The sequence below is a fragment of the Heterodontus francisci genome, unplaced genomic scaffold (genome assembly GCF_036365525.1).
Source record: "Heterodontus francisci isolate sHetFra1 unplaced genomic scaffold, sHetFra1.hap1 HAP1_SCAFFOLD_2370, whole genome shotgun sequence".
Lineage (NCBI taxonomy): Eukaryota > Metazoa > Chordata > Chondrichthyes > Heterodontiformes > Heterodontidae > Heterodontus > Heterodontus francisci.
The window spans coordinates 1-21,837 of record NW_027141839.1 but is presented as its reverse complement, the minus strand read 5'-3'; the positions used below and the strand labels follow the sequence as shown (position 1 = coordinate 21,837).

At 47.0% G+C, this 21,837-nt stretch overlaps 1 protein-coding gene across 1 annotated transcript; it reads left to right on the top strand.

Annotated features, from left to right (window-relative positions):
* Positions 1-2,313: 2,313 nt before the first annotated feature.
* On the top strand, positions 2,314-21,063 carry LOC137364889 (mixed lineage kinase domain-like protein). The gene is made up of 7 exons (XM_068027790.1): positions 2,314-2,624; positions 9,156-9,240; positions 11,916-12,061; positions 16,644-16,693; positions 18,608-18,748; positions 18,870-18,962; positions 20,796-21,063. Exons 1-7 carry the CDS (start codon positions 2,314-2,316, stop codon positions 20,861-20,863), a joined length of 894 nt encoding a protein of 297 aa, XP_067883891.1. The 3' UTR covers positions 20,864-21,063.
* The last annotated feature ends 774 nt before the right edge of the window (positions 21,064-21,837 follow it).

Below are 21,837 nucleotides of genomic sequence, written 5' to 3'. Positions count from 1 at the left end.
AAAACAAGAAATGCTGGAACCACTCAGCAGGTCTGGCAGCATCTGTGGAAAGAGAAGCAGAGTTAACCTTTCGGGTCAGTGACCCTTCTTCAGAACTAGCAAATATTAGAAATGTCAAAGGTTATAAGCAAGTGAGCTGGGGGTGGGGCAAGAGATAACAAAGGAGAAGGTGTAGATTACCTCCTCTCACCTCACTTTCCTAGGCCCCAAACACTCCTTTCAGGTGAAGCAGCGATTTACTTGTACTTCTTTCAATGTAGTATACTGTATTCGCTGCTCACAATGTGGTCTCCTCTACATTGGGGAGACCAAACGCAGACTGGGTGACCGCTTTGCGGAACACCTCCGTTCAGTCCGCAAGCAGGACCCTGAGCTTCCGGTTGCTTGCCATTTCAACACTCTCCCCTGCTCTCATGCTCACATCTCTATCCTGGGATTGCTGCAGTGTTCCAGTGAACATCAACGCACGCTCAAGGAACAGCATCTCATTTTCTGATTAGGCACACTACAGCCTGCCGGACTGAACATTGAGTTCAATAATTTCAGAGCATGACGGGCCCCCCATTTTACTTTTACTTTTAGTTATTTTTTCTTTTATACATTTTTTACAATTTTTTTCTTTTGTTTATTTCATTTCATTGTAGTTTGTTCAGTTTGCTTACCCACTGTTTTTTTTTCACGTTTGTACTTCCTGATGCTCAATCTTCAGTTCGTTAACACCCTATCTGTACTAATGCTTTGTCTTTCAACACACCATTAACATATTGTTTGCCTTTGCTCCATGACCTCTTGGTCAACTATGAAAGACTTCAGTTGTGTGGAGAGACTGAAGAAACTGGATGAAGAAATCAAGAATGGTTTTGATAGGATTAAATAAGAAGAAATAATTGGTAGAAGAACTGGAGGTGACATGAGGAAACAAAATTACACAGCGAGTTGTTACAATCTGGAATGCACTGCCTGGAAGGCTGGTGGAAGAAAACTCAGTCGTAACTTCCAAAAGAAAATTGGATAAATACTTGAAAAGGGAATTTTTTATGGGCTATGGAGAAAGAGCGAGACAGTGGAAATAATTGGATAGCACTCTCAAAGAGCTAGCACAGACTCCATGGACCGAATGGCTTCCTTCTGTGCTGCATCATTCTCTGATTGTAGAATTCTACAATTCTTCCTCTGCTGTCTAGACTGTCTCAGGGTCTGACTCTCCCTCCACTGTCTAGTCTGTCTCACTCTCCCTCCGTGGTCCAGTCTGTCTCAATGTCGGACTCTTCCTCCGCAGTCCAGTCTGCCTCACCGTCTGACTCTCCCTCCACCATCCAGTCTGTCTCAATGTCTGACTCTCGCTCCATGGTCCATCTGTCTCAATGTCTGACTCTCCCTCCACTGTCTAGCCTATCCCATTGTCTGACTGTCCCTCTGCTGTCCAGTCTGACTCTCTGTCTTGTCAGTTGAGTGAAAAATTACTGTTATAGACAGTATTGCTGCTTAAGAATGTAAATTTGTCAGCAGTTTACTTTTTACCGAACAACAGCTGAGTGAGAGCATAGCCCTTCACCTGCTCCATCTGTGCTGGGTCTCAATCCAGATATTTGGTGAAGGGACATCATCTGTAGGCACTTTTTTACCTTAGCTGAATGGAGCTGGTAAAAGGACATCTCCCCCCACCCCATCTCCATCAGCTACATTTGTAAGTTTACAACTGCACCTGATGGCAAAACGAGGTAACTGCCTTCAAACATCTTACTCCAGATAAGGTGGAATGACTGCTTCCAGGCTGGATAAAGCTATTGGAATAATGATTCTGGTGTTGGTCTGCTAGAAGCACTGCCCCAGGTTAGAACGCCAGTATGCTGGACACGAGGTGGACTTGGTAACAAAGCCCCGACCCGCTCAGTGCTGCAAGTGTGGCGCGACTCAGTGACCCCCACAGCTCACCCCGGTACCAATCTCCGGCAGGTCTGAAGGGAGATATAATAAAGGAGCAGTGTTAATGGTTTTGGCAAGATTGGGGTAGGTGATTGAGGGAAGCTGTGCACAGAAGTGACTCGCCCAGGCTGGATCAAAATAGAAAACCTAAAGCAAAATCCTGTGAATGCTGGAAATCTGAAATAAAAACAGAAAATGTTGGAAACGCTCAGCAGCATCTGTGGAGAGAGAAATGGAATCAATGTTTCAGGTCAATTACCTCTCAACGTAAGACATGAAACTAACGCGCTACTTGGTCTCTTTCAAAGATTATCGTTCTGACCGTCAAAAGCCGCTTACATTGGGTTATGTGCTGCGCTGGTATTGCTGTTTCTTCTCAAAACCTTAATGATCCGGCAAAGCTACTTTACACTAACTGTCCGCTGCCTTAGGCAAGTGCGCCAGGAGCCGGCAGTGCCAGTTTGCGAGCAAAGTCACATTTGCGGTCAGATCAACACTAGGACTTCAGTGAATCGCAGACTGATAGTCATACAATTGGCCAACCTGCTGCTGTTTCTCACAGGTCCCAGCCCTGTATTCTTGATCGTGATGGAGTATTGTGAGCTGGGGAGCCTGCGCAGGGTGCTGGAGGGAGAACAGCAGCTCAGCTGGGAGAGACGTGTTCGCATGGCACTGGACGCTGCCAGTGGCCTGTACAGGTAGGCTGGCTTTGTGACAATTAGGAAATTGGTAGAATGAAGAGATTAGGTCAAGCTTTATGTCGCCTGACTGGTTTATTCCAACGGTCTAGTTTACCCTAATCCAATATAGAGGTAATGTCATTGGGACGAGAAAGGTGGGAGTTGTGCTGAGTCCCTGATCTGATATTTTCCTACTGCCTGACTGCATCAACAACAGAAATTTACAATCATGGACTGTTTAAAGACAATAGAACATGCCAAGGGTCTTCACAGAGGAGAAACAGGTAGCAACAGATAGGAGAGATGATCAAAAGTGTGGTAAAAGGTTAAAGGGTGATTGAATCGAGGTGTTTTAAATGATAAAGCGATTCGATAGGGGAAGAAAGGGAGAAGCTATTTACTTTTGTGGAAAGAATTCAGAGCAAGCGGGCACAATCTTAAAATTACAGCTCAGTCATTCAAGAGTGAAATCAGGCAGCACACTTTCACACAAAGCATTGGTTCAAATCTGGAACTCTCTTCCCCAAAAAGCTGTGAATGCTGGGACTTTTAAAATTTCTGGATTGAGACTGACAGATTTTTATTGGATAAGGTTATGAAGAGAATTGGAGAAAAGGCGGGTAAATGGAGTTGAGGTACAGATCAGTCATGATCTTATAGAATGGCAGAACAGGCTTGAGGGGCTGAAGGTCCTACTCTTGTTCCTATACCATAGGTTTTGAGAAGTATTTTAAAGGTATAAACAAATTACTGTGGATACAGGAAATCCACAACTCTTCCGTGCCCTACGCCACTTTAAAATTTTCCTGTTTCCTGGGCCAACGACCTCCTTTTCACCATGGACATTCAATTCCTCTCCATCTCCCACCTCACCAGGATGGTCTGAAAGCTCTCTGTTTCTTTCTTGAAAGGAGGCCTAACCAATCCCCACCCACCAACACCCTCCTCCACCTGGCTGAACCTCTACTCGCATTGAATGACTTCCCCTTTGACTCCACTCACTTCCTCCAGATAAAAGGTGTTGCTATGGGAACCTGTACAGATATGAGACATACCTGCCTTTTTGTGGGATATGTGAAATATTCTTTGGACCAGAAAAAGAGGTGGGGGAGGGTCCCTGAGTAGGACTGGAACAATGATGACTGTATCGGTGGTATTTCCTGCTCTCACCATAACTGGAAAATTTCATTCATTTTGCTTCCAGTTTTCACCCTTCTCTCACTTTCACATGTCAGTTTCCAACTCTTCCCTTCCTTTCTTCGAATTCTCTGTCTCTGCTTCTGGGGATAGGCTGTCAACGAATATATACTATAAGCCTATCGACTCCCACAGTTACCTTGAGTACACTTCCACCTACCTTGCTTCCTATAAGGACTCCAATCTCCATTCCATTCTCCCAGTTTCTCCATCCCCTTAACATCTGTTTTGATGATGCCACCTTCTGTACCAGTTCTTCTGATCTGTTCTCCTCTTTTGTCAAGCAAAGATTCCTCTCCACTGTGGTCGACAGGACCCATGACTGTGCCCCTTCCATTTCCCACACTTCTGCTCTCACCCTTTCCCAGAAACGCAATAGGGTTCCCCTTGTCCTCACCTTCCACCCCACCAGCCTTCATTATCAATGGATCATCCTCCGTCATTTCCAACACCTGCAGCGTGATTCCACCACCAAACCCATCTTCTCCTCCCCTCCCCTTTCAGCATTCCGAAGGGATCATTCCCTTCGTGACACCCTTGTCCATTCTTCAATCACACCCAACAGCCCCTCCCATTCCCGTGGCACATTCAAATGTAAGCACAGGAGATACAACACCTGCCGTTTTACTTCGTCCTTTCCCACCATCCAAGGCCGCAAACACTCCTTCCAGGTAAAGCAACAATTTACTTCTTTCAATTCAATATACAGTATTCACTGCTCACACTACAGTTTCCTCTACATTGGGGAGACAAGTCACAGATTGGCTGATTGCTTTGTGGAACACCTCCATTCAGTCCACAAGCATGACCCCGAGCTTCCAGTGACTTGCTATTTTAATTTACTGCCCCACTTGCACTCTGACCTCTCTGTCTTCAGCCTCCCTACATTGTTCCAATGAAGCTCAAGTAATAGCATCTCACCTTTCAATTAGGCACTTTATGGCCTTCCGGAATTAATATTGAGTTCAATAATTACAGATAATAATCACTGCTCCCATTTTTTCAGAAAGCAGCTGTAGGTAATGACTTTCCATCGATCATCTTCCCATTCACACCTACTCTAGATTCATCTCTTGTTTCTTTACTTGTCTCTTTACCAACCCCTTTTGTCTTGTATCATCATTCCTTTCTCATTTAACCTCTCCTACCCTCCATCCTATCACAGAACTTCCCTTTTGCTCTGTCCTCCTCTTCCCCCCGTTTTCCCACCTCTGTATTTACTTAAATCTTTTACATCTCTGACTTTTTCCAATTCTGTCGAAAGCTCGTCAACCTGAAATGTTAGCTCTGTTTCTCTTTCCACAGATCCTGAGTATTTATTTCCAGTACTTTTTGTTTTTGTTTTCATTTTAAAGGCATAATTGCTTTAGAGAGTAGGGCTCAAGCAACTGAAAGCTCTGTCATTGATGGTGGAACAAAAAGAGGGTGGGATTAAAGGGAACGAGAGTCAGAGCAGTGAAGGGTATGGAACAGGATATGTGGCTGAAGGAGGTTACAGAGAGGGGATAGGGTGAACCCATAGAGGGATTTATGGAGCAGGATAAGGATTTTGAATTTGGTGTATCAGAAGGCAGGGGCGAGGAAATGGGCAATGGTTAATGGAACCATAGAACAATTACAGCACAGAAGGAGACCATTCAGTCCATTGTGTCCACACCGGCCGGCAAGAAAACTAGCTGCCCAATCTAATCCCACCTTCCAGCACCTGGTCCATAGCCTTGCAGGTTACAACACTTCAGGTACATGTCCAGGTACCTTTTAAAAGAATTGAGGGTTTCTGCCTCCACCACAGTTCCTGGCAGTGAATTCCAGACACCCACCACCCTCTGGGTGAAAAAGTTTTTCCTCATGCCCCTCTAATTCTTCTACTAATCACCTTAAATCTGCGCCCCCTGGTAACTGACCTCCCTGCCAGGAGAAACAGGTCCTTCCTGTCTACTCTATCTAGGCCCCTCATAATTTTATAGACTTCAATTAAGTCTCCCCTCTGCCTCCTCAGTTCCAGAGAAAACATCCCTAGCCGATCCAAACTTTCCTCATAGCTGCAACCTTCAAGTCCTGACAACATTCTTGTAAATCTCCTCTATACTCTCTCCAGAGCAATTATGTCCTTTCTGTAATGTGGTGACCAGAACTGTACGCAATACTCCAGCTGTGGCCTAACCAGCGTTTTATACAGTTCCAGCATCACATCCCTGGTTTTGTATTCTATACCTCAGCCAATAAAGGAAAGCAATCCATATGCCTTCTTCACCACTCAATCTATCTATCCTGCCACCTTCAGGGACCTGTGGACGCGCTCCAAGGTCTCTCACTTCTTCTATCCCTCTCAATATCCTCCCGTTTATTGTTAATTCCCTTGCTTTATTTGCCCTCCCCAAATGCATTACCTTATACTTCTCTGGATTGAATTCCATTTGCCATTTTCCCGCCCACTCAACCAAACCATTGATATCATTCTGGAGTCTACGGCCCTGACAACATCCCAGCTGTAGTACTGAAGACTAGAGCTCCAGAACCAGCTGTCCCCCTAGCCAAAATGTTCCACTACAGCTACAAACAGGCATCTACCTGACAATGTGAAAAATTGCCCAGGTATGTCCTATGCACAAAAAGCAGGACAAATCCAATTCCGGCCAATTATTGCCCCATCAGTCTACTCTTAATCAAGGTGTCATCAACAAGACGATTAGGTGGCACTTACTCAGCAACAACCTTCTCACTGATGCTCCGTTTGGGTTCTGCCAGGGCCACTCAGCTCCAGACTTCATAACTGTCTTGATCCAAACATGAACAAAAGAGCTGAATTTCAGAGATGAGATGAGAGTGCCTGTCCTGACATCAAGGCAGCATTTGATCGTGTGTAGCGTCAAGGAGCCATCACAAAATTGAAGTCAATGGGAATCAGGGGGAAAACTCTCTACTAGTTTGAGTCATACCTTGCACAAAGGAAGATGGTTGTGGTTGTTGGGGGTCAATCATCTCAGCCCCAAGATATCACTGTAGGAGTTCCTCAGGATAGTGTCCTAGGCCCAACCATCTTCAGCTGCTTCATCAATGACCTTCCCTCCAACATAAGGTCAGAAGTGGGGATGTTTGCTGAAGACTGCACAGTGCTCAGTACCAGTCACAACTTCTCAGATACTGAAGCAGTCCATACCAGCATGCAACAAGATCTGGACAATATTCAGGCTTGGGCTGATAAGTGGCAAGTAGCATTTGTGGACAGAAGTGCTAGGCAATGACCATCTCAAATAAGAGAAAATCTAACCATCTCCCCATGACATTCAACAGCAATACCATAGCTGAATCCCCACCATCAACATCCTGGGTGTTAACATTGGCCAGAAACTTAACTGGATCAGCCATACAAGAGCAGGTCAGAGGCTGGGAATTCTGCAGTGAGTACCTCACCTCCTGACTCCCAAAAGCCTGTCTACTATCTGCAAGGCACAAGTCAGGAGTGTGATGGAATACTCTCCACTTGTCTGGATGAGTGTAGCTCCAACAACACTCAAGAAGCTTGACACCTTCCAAGACAAAGCAGCCTGCTTGATCGGCGCCCCATCCACAACCTTAAACGTTCACTCCCTTCACCACCAGCGCACAATGGTAGCAGTGTGTACCATGTACAAGATGCCCAGCAGCAACTTGTCAAGCCTCCTTCGACAGCATCTTCCAAACCTGCAACCTCTACCAGCTAGAAGGACAAGGGCAGCAAAAGCATGGGAACACCATACCTCCAAAATCCCCTCAGATCACACACCATCCTGACTTGGAACTATATCGCTGTTCCTTCACTGTCACTGGATCAAAATCCTAGAACTCCCTTCCTAACAACACTGTGTGTGTACCTACCCCACACAGACTACTGCGGTTCAAGAAGTTGGCTCACCACCACTTTCTAAAAAATGCAATTAGAGATGGCCTTGACAATGATGCTCACATTCCAAGAACAAATAAATAAAAGGTGCTGTGTGCATGTATGTTCTGTGCTTGAGGTCTGCTTCCCGCCATATTGATCGAGGCTCCTGTACACTTGTCTGAGGCCTGTGCCTGAAACAGTCATTAGGTCCTTTGTAAATGCAATAGCGGGGGATAATGCCTATATGAGGCCCCCTCTGGAACTCACAGCCCCAAATTCAATTTTCTTGGCTGCTGCCTGCCACCACTGATACTACAGGTTGTGTGCACTTTATTGCAGAGTATGGGCTTGATGGGCTTAAAGAACTATTTCATGTTGCATGATTTCTTAATTTTGTACAGCACACCTAGCCCCAGATGTTCCACTGAGTACATCCAGGCAGATGCTTAGGTTCAGAATATCTGCCTTGTGCCGATTGGGCTGCTGAAGTTCAGCGGATGCTGAAGTTGCTCACCACCAACTGATTGGAACTGCCATTCGATGGGGTGCAGTGCTCTGGTGAGGAAGATGGTGGCATTTCAATCACACATCCTATGGAGAATTATGCTGCTCGCCACGTCATTCATCAGGACTTCATTGTACCTATTATCAACCAAGCAAAGGCCGAACAAACTCGTGATTATCCTGGGAAGTAGGTGGATCTGTAAGGACTTGTGGTGCCTTCAACAGGACACATGCAGTAATGGGGATTTGAAACCAAGTCCATCCTCCATACCAGACTTCACTTGGTTAGTCTGCAGTATGAACTCTGGATGCTCGACTTGGTTCATTTATGGAACCTGAAGGGGTAGCCTTGTCGCGGGGAGCTGGAATTCTTCCCACAAGGCTCCAGATAACCCTGCAGGCCAATGCCGTGCATGGTTATAGCTGGTTAAATTCTAGCAGTACCCCTGGGCACACTTGGGGGAGCCCTAACCCTATGCCTAATCTCTCTCGACATTGGTAAGTGGGGAGTGTCCCTGCAGGAACACATTGGGCAAAAGAAAATTCTCTGGGTGTCTTGGTTCAGAGACTCTTAAACATAGTGACGGGTTTCCATATTGTCAGATATGTGGCTGGCTAACACCTGCTACTTCCCTCTTGGACCCCGGACTCAGGGCATCTGCCGTGTGGCTGCACTCCTGGATCTCAGCACATGGACCTGTACCTTTCAGACATCTATTTCAAGGTCCTTGCAATTTAATAAAAACACACTCAGACACTTCAATTCATACAGGATTGGCAGGTCTTTCTACCAGCGGATTGAACGGAAGGTCGTTATTGGGTGAATTCTGATGAAAGGTCACAGAGACCTGAAACATTAACTCTGTTTTTCTCTCGACAGATGCTGCCTGACCTGCTGCGTATTTGCAGCATTTTCTGTTTTTGTTTCATTGTTGGGTGTGTTTAGTGTTACAGTAATGTCCTTTTGTTTTGCTTTGTTGCAGGATGCACCAATCAAATGAGAAGTTCAAACTTCACTGCTCTATTGACAGTACCAGGTTCCTGGTAGACCACGGTCTTAGAGTGAAGGTTTGTTGATGTAAACGATGAAGATCCCCATTAATGCTAACCCTAGGGCTATTCAAAGACTCCAGCATTGGAACTAAATTCCCTGTACTTTGCTGAACACTGGGCCTGCTCCCTTGGTCCAGTGACTGTAGCTTCATTCCTGATAGTTTCAGATCTTTCCAAAGTTCTGTCCTCAAGCTTGTTTCCATAGCGACCGTTTCCTGTCAGTGTGGCCTATATATTCCCATCCCCCAGTTCGGGTCCCTTTGCAGAAGAAATGGCCCCTCGCCATTGTGTCTGCGTCCAACTCCACAAAGTCATCAACATCACCTGCTTGAACAAGAGCTTTCAGAGAGCCAGAGAAACAGAGAGAAAGGAACAATAGGGACATTAAAGTTTTTGATTTTGTTTTTAAGAAGCCTGACACTCCCTCAGTACTGCACTGAAGTGTCAGCCTAGATTATGTGCTCAAGCCCTGGACTGAAATTTGAATCCACTCTTTCCTGTCTCAGAGATGAGAGTGCTACCAACTGAAGTGAGCTGGCAGGTAGATAGTAGGAATGATGCACAACAGTTTTAACAAAAGATCCATACCTGAAAGATCTGTCTACAAATGCTGCCTGATCTGCTGAACGTTTACAGCATTTTGTTTTTGCTTTTGTTTCAGATTTGTGGTGTCTGTATGCTTTGCTTTTTGCTCAGGTAGATAGTTCGGTCTGTCACGGCTTCAGTGGACCAACAGCACCTGTATCTAAAAAAGCTTTGGGCTGTGGCAGGAGCAGAATATATGCAGGACCAGAATTTAAGCAGAACTGTAACGTACGCAGGGCCAGGATATACGCATGACTGTAATATATGCAGGACCAGAAGTTAAGCAGGACTGTAACGTACGCAGTGCCAGTATATACACATGACTGTAATATATACAGGACTGTAACGTATGCCGGGCCAGTATATACACATGTCTGTAATATATGCAGGGCCAGAATTTAAGCAGTTTTATATATTACGCAGGGCCAGTATGTACACATGACTGTAATATATACAGGACTGTAACGTATGCCGGGCCAGTATGTACACATGACTATACTATATGCAGGACCAGAATTTAAGCAGGACTGTGCCCTCTTGCACACTGTTCCATTTGTGCTTATCTGCTCGGCCTGTGTGGAATTTTTTAATCTTGTTTGCTATGAGGTAACTAGGTTGGAGGAGTCTCTTGTTCTGCTGCAAGTGGAAATCAGGATGGTCATTCTCAGAGCTTCCTTCCAATATTTCCCAGAAAGTCAGAATCCTTGGTTATGCTCCAAGGAGCCATGTAGTTCCTGAACCAGTTGAGATGCCCAAACAGAGACATATACTCCTTTGAATCAGGAAGGCCCTGCTGTGACTGGCTTGGCAGAATGGGTGAATGTGGAGCAGCAGGAGTGGAACCTTTCTAACCTGGATGTATGACTGAGGGAAGTGTCTGGCTCACTGAGCACAGACCCAGCTCTTCGTAAGCAGGGTGTGATTTGATCAAAAATTTCAAGATATTAAGGAGAACAGTGTATTTCTGCTGGTAGGGGAGTCTAGGACTAGGGGGTATAGTCTAAAAATTAGAGACGGACCTTTCAGGAAATTAGGAAACATTTCTACACACAAAGGTCCGAAGTTTGTGGCGCGGCGGAACTCCCAGCAGCGGGCTGAAAAGGCAGGGGATCCCGTTTCGGCCTTTTCGAGCACACCCACCTCGGGGCGATCTTATGTTGTTTCGGCACTTAAGTGCCCAATGCCAGGATCACGGGGATCTCGCCTCCAAGAGCTGCCAGACAATCAGCGGGCCAGCAGCTCAGCAGTATCAGGAGCAACACCGGGAGCAGTGGCCACAGTGAGTACTGCAGAGGCCTTGGACCCAGGCCCAGTGCTGGAGCCTGGGCCAGACGTAGGTGAGGCAGGGTAGCTGGGGCCAGTCCAGAAGGCCCCAGTTGGGGGGGTGTGGGGGAGAGTGGTGGGAGGATGGGTGTTTTGTGCAGGGGTGGTGGGGTCCAGGGATGTGGAGCTTTTCTCAGCTGTGGTCCTCCATGGGCCACAATCACCCACAGAGCCACAGAGGAGGGACCCCCCCCCCCCAATAAGCCCGCAGGAAGGGCACCTCATTTTTCTGGGCAACCTTCCCACGTAACGGAGGCAGTCCCCACCGCTGGTTAAATCCCAGGAAGAGGAGGGGCAGGAAGAGGCCTCAATTGGCCTCTGGGCGGGAAACCATTGTCGGCCTATCCCGCCCCTGACAAAATCATTTGGAGATGAGGAGGCAGCGGGCCCTCCACTCCCGCCTCCCATCGCAATTCTACAGACCCGCCCCCCCTGCACCTCCAACTCCATCTCGCGAGGGCCCATAAAATCCAGTCCAAAGTGTGGTAGAGGTTTGGAACTCTTTTCTGCAAGCAGCAATTGATGCTAGATCAATTGTTAATTTTAAAATGAGATTGATAGATTTGTGTTATCCAAAGATATTAAGGGATATGGGGCAAAGGCAAGTATCTGGAAGTCAGGTAACAGATCAGTCATGATCTCATTGAATGGTGGAACAGGTTCAAGGGGCTAAATGGCCTACTCCTGTTCCAACGTTCCTAAGTGTGGATTGGGGGCACAATATTGAGGGTGTGATGTCCATCCCAGCATTTGCTTCATTCTTTCTCTTTTTCTGTGTTTAGTTAGGAGGCTTGGACCTGGCAAAGACAGAGACCTCTATCCGACGGATCAGTGTTGCCAATCAGAGATCCCACCTGGTACCATACATCTCACCGCAGCAGCTGTGCAACATCCACTACCCATATGACAAGCCCTGCGAAGTGTACAGGTAAGAGTTTAGGTATGATCATTGCAGCTAGAGAATGGAGAAAGTCATGGTCAAGCCGCAACCGATATTGTAGCTGTTAGCATCTGAGTGTGCAACAGGGCAACTGTATCAATATGCAATGGGGGTTCAATGTGTAATATTGATTAAACATAACAGGTTGTGGGGCAGTGTTAACCGGGGTGGTGCATATTAGGGGCTATGTCTGTAGCAGGGGAACAATATCAGTCTGTAATGGTGGTTCAATCTGGAAAGAAGATCAGACTGTAAGAGGCAAGGGGGTTCAATATGTCACAGATTGTGTGGAGCCAATGTGCAACAGGAATCAGAGTGTAGTGGGCTTTTGGTGTGCAATCATGGATCAGTTTTTAAAGGGAGATCAGTGCGTAATGTGGAACATCAGTGCGTAATGGGGAATCAGTGCGTAATGGGGAATCAGTGCGTAATGGGGAATCAGTGCGTAATGGGGGATCAGTGTGTAATGAGGGAGCAGTGTGTACTGTATGGTTGCTAAATTTGCTGATGACCCAAAGATAGGTAGGAAAGTAACTTGTGAAGAGGACATAAGGAGGCTACGAAGGGATATAGATAGGTTAAGTGAGTGGGCAAAGATCTGGCAAGTGGAGTATAATGTGGGAAAATGTGAAATTGGCCATTTTGGCAGGAGGAATGAAAAAGAAGCATATTATCTAAATGGTGAGAGATTGCAGAGCTCTGAGATGCAGAGGGATCTGGATGTCCTAGTGCATGAATCATAAAAGGTTAGTATGCAGGTACAGCAAGTAATCAGGAAAGCTATTAGAATGTTATGATTTATTGCAAGGGGAATTGAATACAAAAGTAGGGAGGTTATGCTTCAGCTATACGGGGCATTGGTGAGACCACATCTGGAGTACTGTGTACAGTATCGGTCTCCTTATTTAAGGAAGGATGTAAATGTGTTGGAGGCAGTACAGAGAAGGTTTACTCGACTGATGCCTGGAATGGGCGGGCTGTCTTATGAGGAAAGATTGGACAGGCTAGGCTTGTATCCGCTGGAGTTTAGAAGGGTAAGAGGCGACTTGATTGAAACATATAAGATCCTGAGGGGTCTTGACAGGGTGGATGTGGAAAGAATGTTTCCCTTTGTGAGAGAATTTAGAACTGGGGTCACTATTTAAAAATAAGGGGTCACCCATTTAAGACAGAGATGAGGAGAATTATTTTCTCTCAGAAGGTCGTGAGTCTTTGGAATTCTCTTTCTCAAAAGGCAGTGGAAGCAGAGTCTTTGATTATTTTTAAGGCAGAGGTAGATAGATTCTTGATAAGCAAGGGGGTGAAAGGTTATCAGGAGTAGGAGGGAATGTGGAGTTGAGGTTACAATCAGATCAGCCATGATCTTGTTGAATGAGAGCAGGCTTGAGGGGCCGAGTGGTCTACTCCTGCTCCTTATTCGTATGTTCGTATGGGGGATCAGTGTGTAATGGGGGATCAGTGTGTAATGGGGGATTAGTTTTAAATGTGAATCAGTATGTACTGGGAGATTGGTTTGTAATGGGGTATCATTGTGTCCTGGAGGATCGGTTTTTAATGAGCGTTCAGTATGTACTGGGGCATCAGTGTGTCCTGGGGATCAGTGTGTCCTGGGGATCAGTGTGTCCTGGGGATCAGTGTGTCCTGCAGATGTGCATACTGGGATATTAGTTTGTAATGGGGGATCATTATGTCCTGGGGGATCAGTTTATAATGTGAATCAGTGTGAACTGGGGGATCGGTGTGCAATGGGAGATCAATGTGTTCGGGGGATCAGTTTGTAATGGGGGGTCATTATGTCCTGGGGGATTGGTTTATAATGCGAATCAGTGTGTTCTGGGCATCAGTGTGTTCTGGGCATCAGTGTGTTCTGGGGATCACTTTGTACGGTGGGATCAGTGTGTTCTGGGGGATCAGTGTGTACTGGGGGGTTAATGTGTTCTGGGGGATCACTTTGGTACTCTGAATCAGTGTGTTCTGAGGGATCAGTGTGTTCTGAGGGATCAGTGTGTTCTGAGGGATCAGTGTGTTCTGGGCATCATTTTTGTCATGGCGATCAGTTTGTGCTGTGGATCAGTGTGTTCTGGGGGATCAGTGTGTTCTGGGGGATCAGTGTGTTCTGAGGGATCAGTGTGTTCTGGGGGATCACTTGGTACTGGGAATCAGTGTGTTCTGGGGGATCACTTGGTACTCTTGATCCGTTTGTTGGGGGATCAGTTTGGTACTGGGGAATCAGTTTGTTCTGGGGGATCACTTGGTACTGAGGGATCAGTGTATGGGGATCACTTGTACTGGGGATCACGTGTGTACTGGGAGGATCAGTGTGTTTGGGATGCTTGACTGGGATCAGTGTGTCTGGGGATCACTTGGTACTGGGAATCAGTGTGTTCTGGGGGATCACTTGGTACTGGGAATCAGTGTGTATGGGGGAATCAGTTCTGGGATCCTGTACTGTGGGCGAGCCGATGTGTTCTGGGGGATCAACTTGGGTACTGGGGAATCAGGTGTGTTCTGGGGGATCACTTGGTACTGGGGGAATCAGTGTGTTCTGGGGTGATCACTCACTTGGTACTGGGAATCAGTGTTGTTCTGGGGGACTCACTTGGTATGGGATCAGTGTGTTCTGGGGGATCACTTGGTACTGGGGAATCAGTGTGTTCTGGGGGATCACTTGGTACTGGGAATCAGTGTGTCTGGGGGATCACTTGGTACTCGGGAATCAGGTGTGTTCTGGGAGATCGTGGTCTGGGGATCACTTGGTACTGGGGAATCAGTGTGTTCTGGGGGATCACTTGGTACTGGGAATCAGTGTGTTCTGGGGGATCACTTGGTACTGGGGAATCAGTGTGTTCTGGGGGATCACTTGGTACTCTGAATCAGTGTGTTCTGGGCGATCCGTTTGTTCTGGGCGATCCGTTTGTTCTGGGGGATCCGTTTGTTCTGGGGGATCCGTTTGTTCTGGGGGATCCGTTTGTTCTGGGGGATCCGTTTGTTCTGGGGGATCAGTGTGTTCTGGGGGATCACTTGGTACTCTGAATCAGTGTGTACTGGGGATCAGTGTGTTCTGAGGGGATCAGTGTGTTCTGAGGGGATCAGTGTGTACTGGGGGATCAGTGTGTTCTGAGGGGATCAGTGTGTACTGGGGGATCAGTGTGTTCTGGGGGATCACTTGGTACTCTGAATCAGTGTGTACTGGGGATCAGTGTGTTCTGAGGGGATCAGTGTGTACTGGGGGATCAGTGTGTTCTGAGGGGATCAGTGTGTACTGGGGGATCAGTGTGTTCTGGGGGATCACTTGGTACTCTGAATCAGTGTGTACTGGGGGATCAGTGTGTACTGGGGCATCAGTGTGTTCTGGGGGATCACTTGGTACTCTGAATCAGTGTGTACTGGGGGATCAGTGTGTTCTGAGGGGATCACTTGGTACTCTGAATCAGTGTGTACTGGGGGATCAGTGTGTACTGGGGCATCAGTGTGTTCTGGGGGATCACTTGGTACTCTGAATCAGTGTGTTCTGGGAGATCAGTGTGTTCTGGGCGATCAGTGTGTTCTGGGCGATCAGTGTGTTCTGGGCGATCCGTTTGTTCCGGGGGCTGAGTGTGTTCCGGGGGATCAGTTTATACAGAGGGATCATTTTGTACAGGGCAATCCGTTTGTACTGGGAATCAGTGTGTTTTCTGGGGATCTAAATGTACTGGGGATCAGTATACACTAGGTGATCAGTTTGTAATGGCCATCAGTATGAACTGGAGATTAGTTTGTACTGGGGGATCAGTTTATACAGAGGGATCAGTGTGTTCTGGGGATCATTTTGTACAGGGCGATCCGTTTGTTCTGGGGCTGAGTGTGTACCGGGGGGTCGGGTGTGTACCGGGGGGTCGGGTGTGTACCGGGGGGTCGGGTGTGTACCGGGAATCAGTGTATTCTGGGGGATCAGTGTGTACTGGGGGGTTAATGTGTCCTGGGCGATCATTGTGTCCTGGGCGATCATTGTGTCCCTGGGGATCAGTGTGTTCCTGGGGATCATTTTGTACAGGGCGATCCGTTTGTTCCGGGGGCTGAGTGTGTTCCGGGGGCTGAGTGTGTTCCGGGGGCTGAGTGTGTTCCGGGGATCATTTTACACTGGGGGATCAGTGTGTTCTGGTGGTCAGTGTGTTCTGGTGGTCAGTGTGTTCTGGTGGTCAGTGATACTGGGGGATCAGTTTGTGCTGGGGAATCAGTGTGTTCTGGTGGTCAGTGGTACTGGGGGATCAGTGTGTTCTGGTGGTCAGTGGTACTGGGGGATCAGTGTGTACTGGGGGATCAGTGTGTACTGGGGGATTAGTGTGTTCTGTGGATCAGTTGTGCTGGGGGATCAGTGTGTACAGGGGGGTAGGTTTTTCATGGTTATCCGTGTGTACTGGTGATCAGGTTGTACTGTGGGATCAGTGTTTAATGGGAGAATGGTTTGTAATGGGGATTGGTTTGTGATGGGGCATGACTGCCAATTTTTCATTGTACTGTCCCCTTGTGGGTGATGATTGACAGGTAATTGGTGCTTGAACCCTGGTTTTATCTGATTTTTCCCTTTCAGTTTTGGGATTGTCCTATGGGAGATAGCCAGCCGTAAAACACCATTTAAAGGTAAAGAGTAAAATCTTCTGCATCCAACTAATCTTTCTTTTCCTGTTTCATTGGAAAGGTGCTGTGATATTGTTGGTATGAGGCTGTATCTGATATTGAATGGGTGCTGTCTGGAGCTCAACACTGTCTTTTTTTTATTCTCTCCTGGGATGTGGACATGGCTGGCAAGGTCAGAATTTATTACCCATCCCTGATTGCCCTTGAGAAGGTGGTGGTGAGGCGCCTTCTTAAACACTGCAGCCCCATGTGGGGTTAGTACATAGTCAGAGCAAGTGAACCCACAGTGCTGTTAGAAAGGGAGTTCCAGGATTTTGATCCAGCGACAGTGAAGAAACGTTCCAAGTCAGGATGGTGTGTGACCTGGAGGGGAACTTGCAGGTGGTGATGTTCCCATACATCTGTTGCTCTGAGCCTTATAGGTGGTCCAGAGCTCAATTCTGTCTGGTGCTGGATGGGTAGTATTTGGTACTGTTTGACAGTGTGTCTTGTACGGTTCTGGTGTTGAAGGCTGTATGGTGCTGGGTGACTGCTGCCTGATAATGGATAGTATTATCTGTTGCTTGGTTCTATTGCACACTGGCTGGATGTTCCATATTGCTGGGTGCTATCACACACTGTTAGGGTGCTCTCTGGTGCTGTGTTCTATCAAACACTGGCTGGGTGCTCTCCAGTGCTGGGTGCTATCGCACACTGGCTGGGTTCTCTCTAGTGCTGGGTGCTATCGCACACTGGCTGGGTTCTCGCTAGTACTGGGTGCTATCACACACTGGCTGGGTTCTCTCTTGTACTGGGTGCTATCACACACTGGCTGGGTGCTCTCTAGTACTGGGTGCTATTACATGTTGGCTGGGTACTTTCTAGTGTTGGGTGCTATCACACGCTGGCTGGGTGCTCTCTGGTACTGGGAGCAATCTCATGCTGGCTGGGTGGTGCTGGTGCTTGGTGAGTGTTGCCTGCCACTGAGTACTCTCATAAGTCTCTGTCCGGCTCTGAGTGCTGTCTCATGCTGGTTGGGTGCTGTCTAGATCTGGATGTGCCTCACACTGGGTGGATGCTGTCGCCTCTGGGTGCTGCCCGGCTCTGGGTGCTATGCTTTGGTTTAATGTAGACTCTCTTTTGCTGGGATTGAATCATTGTTGAATGAGTGTATTGTGGCTGGGCTGTGCTGTGTGCAGGGCAATGTTAAGAAGGCTATGGTAAATGATGAATCAACGTTTATGGATTGGATTCCCGAGGGAAAATTACAAGCATAGATTTAGAAACTGCCTTGATTGAAGGTTTCAGTTTGACTTGTAGGGCTATTCATATAACAATTTCAAGTGTTGTGCCCCATAAATCACATCAAGTGTACAATGTAATCAGCTCCTTTCAACACCCCTGCTTTCAGCTCCTAAGGTCCAGCTCCCTACATCCAGTTCCGTCCAGTCATCTCTGAGTCCAGTTCTTCGATGTCCAGTTCCTTCCAGCTACCTCCGAGTCCAGTTCTTCCCTGTGTCCAGCTCCCCTTAGGGGACTGCCTGTACATTCATCTCCGAGCCCAGTTGCCCCCTGCATTCAGCTTCCTCCATGCAATTCACGCTCCTCTGAGCCTGTCATCTCTCCCCCTCAGATTCTTATCAGGTTTTATGCCTTGTTTTAATTCCATCACACGCCTGGATGTTGGAAATCTGGGCCTTGACATCTTGATTGGCCCCATTGGGTGTGAAATTGAGGCTCACGGGATTTATGGATGGAGCCCATGTTGGGAGTGACTCCGTAGAACATGGGGTAGAGTGGGCTCTAGGTGGGTTCATGCTGCAAGTACAGATATATTGTACAGACAAGGAGTTTGATCACAATGAAATGCAGTTTACAGCCTCTACGTTGCACTGAGGCACAACAACCGTCTTAAAGTCCATCTATGTTGTTGAGCAGATTGTAGCGACAAGGTCATCCGCCAAAAGGTCTGTGAGGAAAAAGTCCGAGAGCCTCTGCCCAGCGACTGTCCCAAGGACTTACATGAGCTGATCGATGAATGTCGTGCCTTTGACCCTTTCGAGAGGCCAAAAGCTGGAGGTAGGCAGCGCTTTTATAGCTGGGGTTCCTGAGCGGGAGGTTCAGCTAAACTGCAGGCAGCTTGTTCATTTTATCTTGCTCATGATCTGTAAAGGTTTGTGTATTGTTCCACACCTCACAGCAGGCAGTATCTACATGTGTCTCCAGCAGAGATCTACAGCCCATCTCCTGAATGGTTCCCCACTACACCCAGTATGCGAACAGATACAGACAGGTGTGTGTGAGGGTCATCCTAGGTTACTAACTGTCCAGGATTGTCCTGGAGTCTCCAAGAATTAAAGATTTATCTTCTATACATTGCTGTCAGCAACCTGGGAGAAAAACTAGAGTTTTTATTCAATTTTCTTTCAACACTTTTGTTCATCAGTTATAAAAATATTGGAGACAGAGGAAAAAGGCTGTTTTACTTGCAGTCAAGACTCATCCAATCTGGTAAGAAAGCGTCTGTTCGCTTTTCAATTGGCATGGGAAGGCACTGTGCCACAAGGATGGACATGTCAGGTGACCTACGACAGGAGTGTGAGGGCAGGACAGTTGGAGGCGGGAGATCATTTGATGAAACTTCCAAGGATACATCAAATCCAAGGGTCACCAAATGAAATCTCCCAGATGAGAACACTCCAAATGGCAGTTCCGACAACAATACTCTCTGTTCACTATGGGTAGGGGTGGAATTGGTCTAGAAGAGTTTCCTTGGGTGTACCCTACAAAGCTGAGGGAGCAGGCACAGCCCAGTGTTCAAGCTAAGATCGCTCTCTGGTCTCCATGAGGCGAAACATGTGATGTGAGGGGCTCTGTCTGATGCCCGGCACTGATTTTTTTTTTATTTGTTCATGGGATTTGAGCGTCGCTGACTAGGCCAGCATTTGTTGCCCATCCCTAATTGCCCCAGAGAAGGTGATGGTGAGCCGCCTTCTTGAACTGCTGCGGTCCATGTGTTATAGGTACATGTGTTATAGGTACATGTGTTATAGGTACATGTGTTATAGGTACACCCACAGTGCTATTAGGAAGGGAGTTTCAGGTTTTTGACCCAGCGACAGTGAAGGAACAGCGATATAGTGCCAAGTCAGGAACTTGTAGGTGGTGGTGTTCCCATGCATCTTCTAGGTGATAGAGGTCAAGGGTTTGGAAGGTGCTGTTGAAGGAGGCGTGGCGAATTGCTGAAGCTTATCTGTATATGGTACACAGTGCTGCCACTGTGCGCTGGTGGTGGAGGGAGTGAATGTTTAAAGTGATGTATGAGGTGCCAATCAAGTGAGCTACTGTCTCCTGGATAGTGTCGAGCTTCTTGAGTGTTGGAGCTGTGCTTATCCAGGCAAGTGGAGAGTATTTCATCACTTGTGCCTTGTAGATGGTGGACAGGTATTGGGGAGTCAGAAGGCGAGTTATGCACCACAGAATTCCCAGCCTCTAACCTGCTCTTGTAGCCACAGTATTTATATGGCTGGTCCAGTTCAGTTTCTGGTCAGTGATGACCCCCAGGATGTTGATGGTGGGGGATTCAGTGACTGTTATGCAATTGAATGTAAAGGGAGATGCTTAGATTCTTTCTTGTTGGAGATGGTTATTGCCTGGAACATATGTGGCGCAAATGTTACTTGCCACTTATTAACTCAAGCCTGAATGTTATCCAGGTCTTGCTGCATGTGGGTACAGACTGCTTCAGTTATCTAAGGAGTCACGCATGGTACTGAACACTGTGCAATCATCAACAAACATCCTCACTTCTGTCCTTAAAAGGAGAGAAGGTCATTGATGGAGCAGCTGAAGATGGTTGGGCCTAGGACTCTACCCAGTGATGGGTAAAACCCCTGATTATTTCTCATGTTGCTTGTCCTGTTGCTGGTACAAAGCACCATGTTCCCTTTACACTGCATGCATGCACAGCTGCTCACAAGCTGTTCCCTTTAAGATATCATGTGTGTGCGTGCAAGCAAAAAAATTTAAAGGTACTGCACATTAAATAAACAGGCTGCGCTCACAAAGAAAATTTAGAATGATCATTGCACAGCTCATAAAACATTCTCTCTCCTCTTTCTTTCAGCTATCGTCGACAGGCTGAAGAACATTCTGAACAGAATTTCCACAGTAACAAAGGAATCATGGGACTGAATCTCACCATTTCATCTGGTCACCATGCTTCACAATCGTTGATGCCAGTTCCAGGCCATTACATTCACATAGGCATCTCACAAAGCTCACTCAGAATCTGGCTTTGTGTAGTGTCGATAGATTGTCTGTGAACTCCCCCCTCATACCCATTAATGGAGCAGCAAAAGTTAGCTAATTGCAATAAAGTGCTTCCTACTCTCCGACTGTCTGGGAGTGATTTCCTTCCTGTTCACACAGCAGGGTTTGCACATTTACCTGCCTTATCCATTGGGTCTGGATTATTGAGCAACGCAGAGCAAATCATTGATTATCGATTATTCTGAATATAAATCATCTGAACCCCTCAATTTGATTCCAACCTGTAACTCACTTACAGGTATCCATTATTCTGTATACAAATCACCTGAATCTGTGTATTAGATTCCAGCCTGTGGCTCACTCACTGAAGCATTGTCTCCACACCCAAATGAGTAAAGAGTAACAAGTTTGAGAAGTAGCCCATCACCAGGCAGGAATCCCAGCCTCTACACTTCTTAGCTTAGTTGGGCTTCATGTTAGATCATTTTATTTGTGGAGACCTCCTCAGTCTGAGGGGGCACTTGTGGTTCAAGCGTCACTGGGGTAAAGTAGGCCTGGCTGGAAACCCCGACTGCCTGCGTCTTGTCCCCAGTCTTATTGGTGCCCAAGTAGCCCTGGAGAGTGAGTAGGCAGTGCCCTAATCAGGGATTAAGCTTGAGGCCTTCTGTGATCAGTGGGCACCACAGAATGTTAACTATTATTAATGAAACAAGCCAGGTTGTGATTTTGTTTGAGTTTTTATTTTAGGTTAGGTGGACTATTTGTGCATTAGTAGTGACCTAATTAGGGGGGGCACTAGTCATGATGTTTTACTCCTGGTGGCTTTGGGTTATCCCACTGTCACTCTTCTGAGATACTCCAAAATAGACCCAGCTAGAAACCTTTGGCCTGGAAGT

What these genes read in the sequence shown, in the direction of transcription:
- LOC137364889 (XM_068027790.1), top strand. Translation starts at nt 2,314, where the DNA reads ATGATCCGGCAAAGCTACTTTACACTAACTGTCCGCTGCCTTAGGCAA. An exon ending in AAGCCCTGCGAAGTGTACAG is followed by an intron (nt 12,062 to 16,643) that starts GTAAGAGTTTAG and finishes TTTCCCTTTCAG; the next exon opens with TTTTGGGATTGTCCTATGGG. An exon ending in ATGCGAACAGATACAGACAG is followed by an intron (nt 18,963 to 20,795) that starts GTGTGTGTGAGG and finishes TCTTTCTTTCAG; the next exon opens with CTATCGTCGACAGGCTGAAG.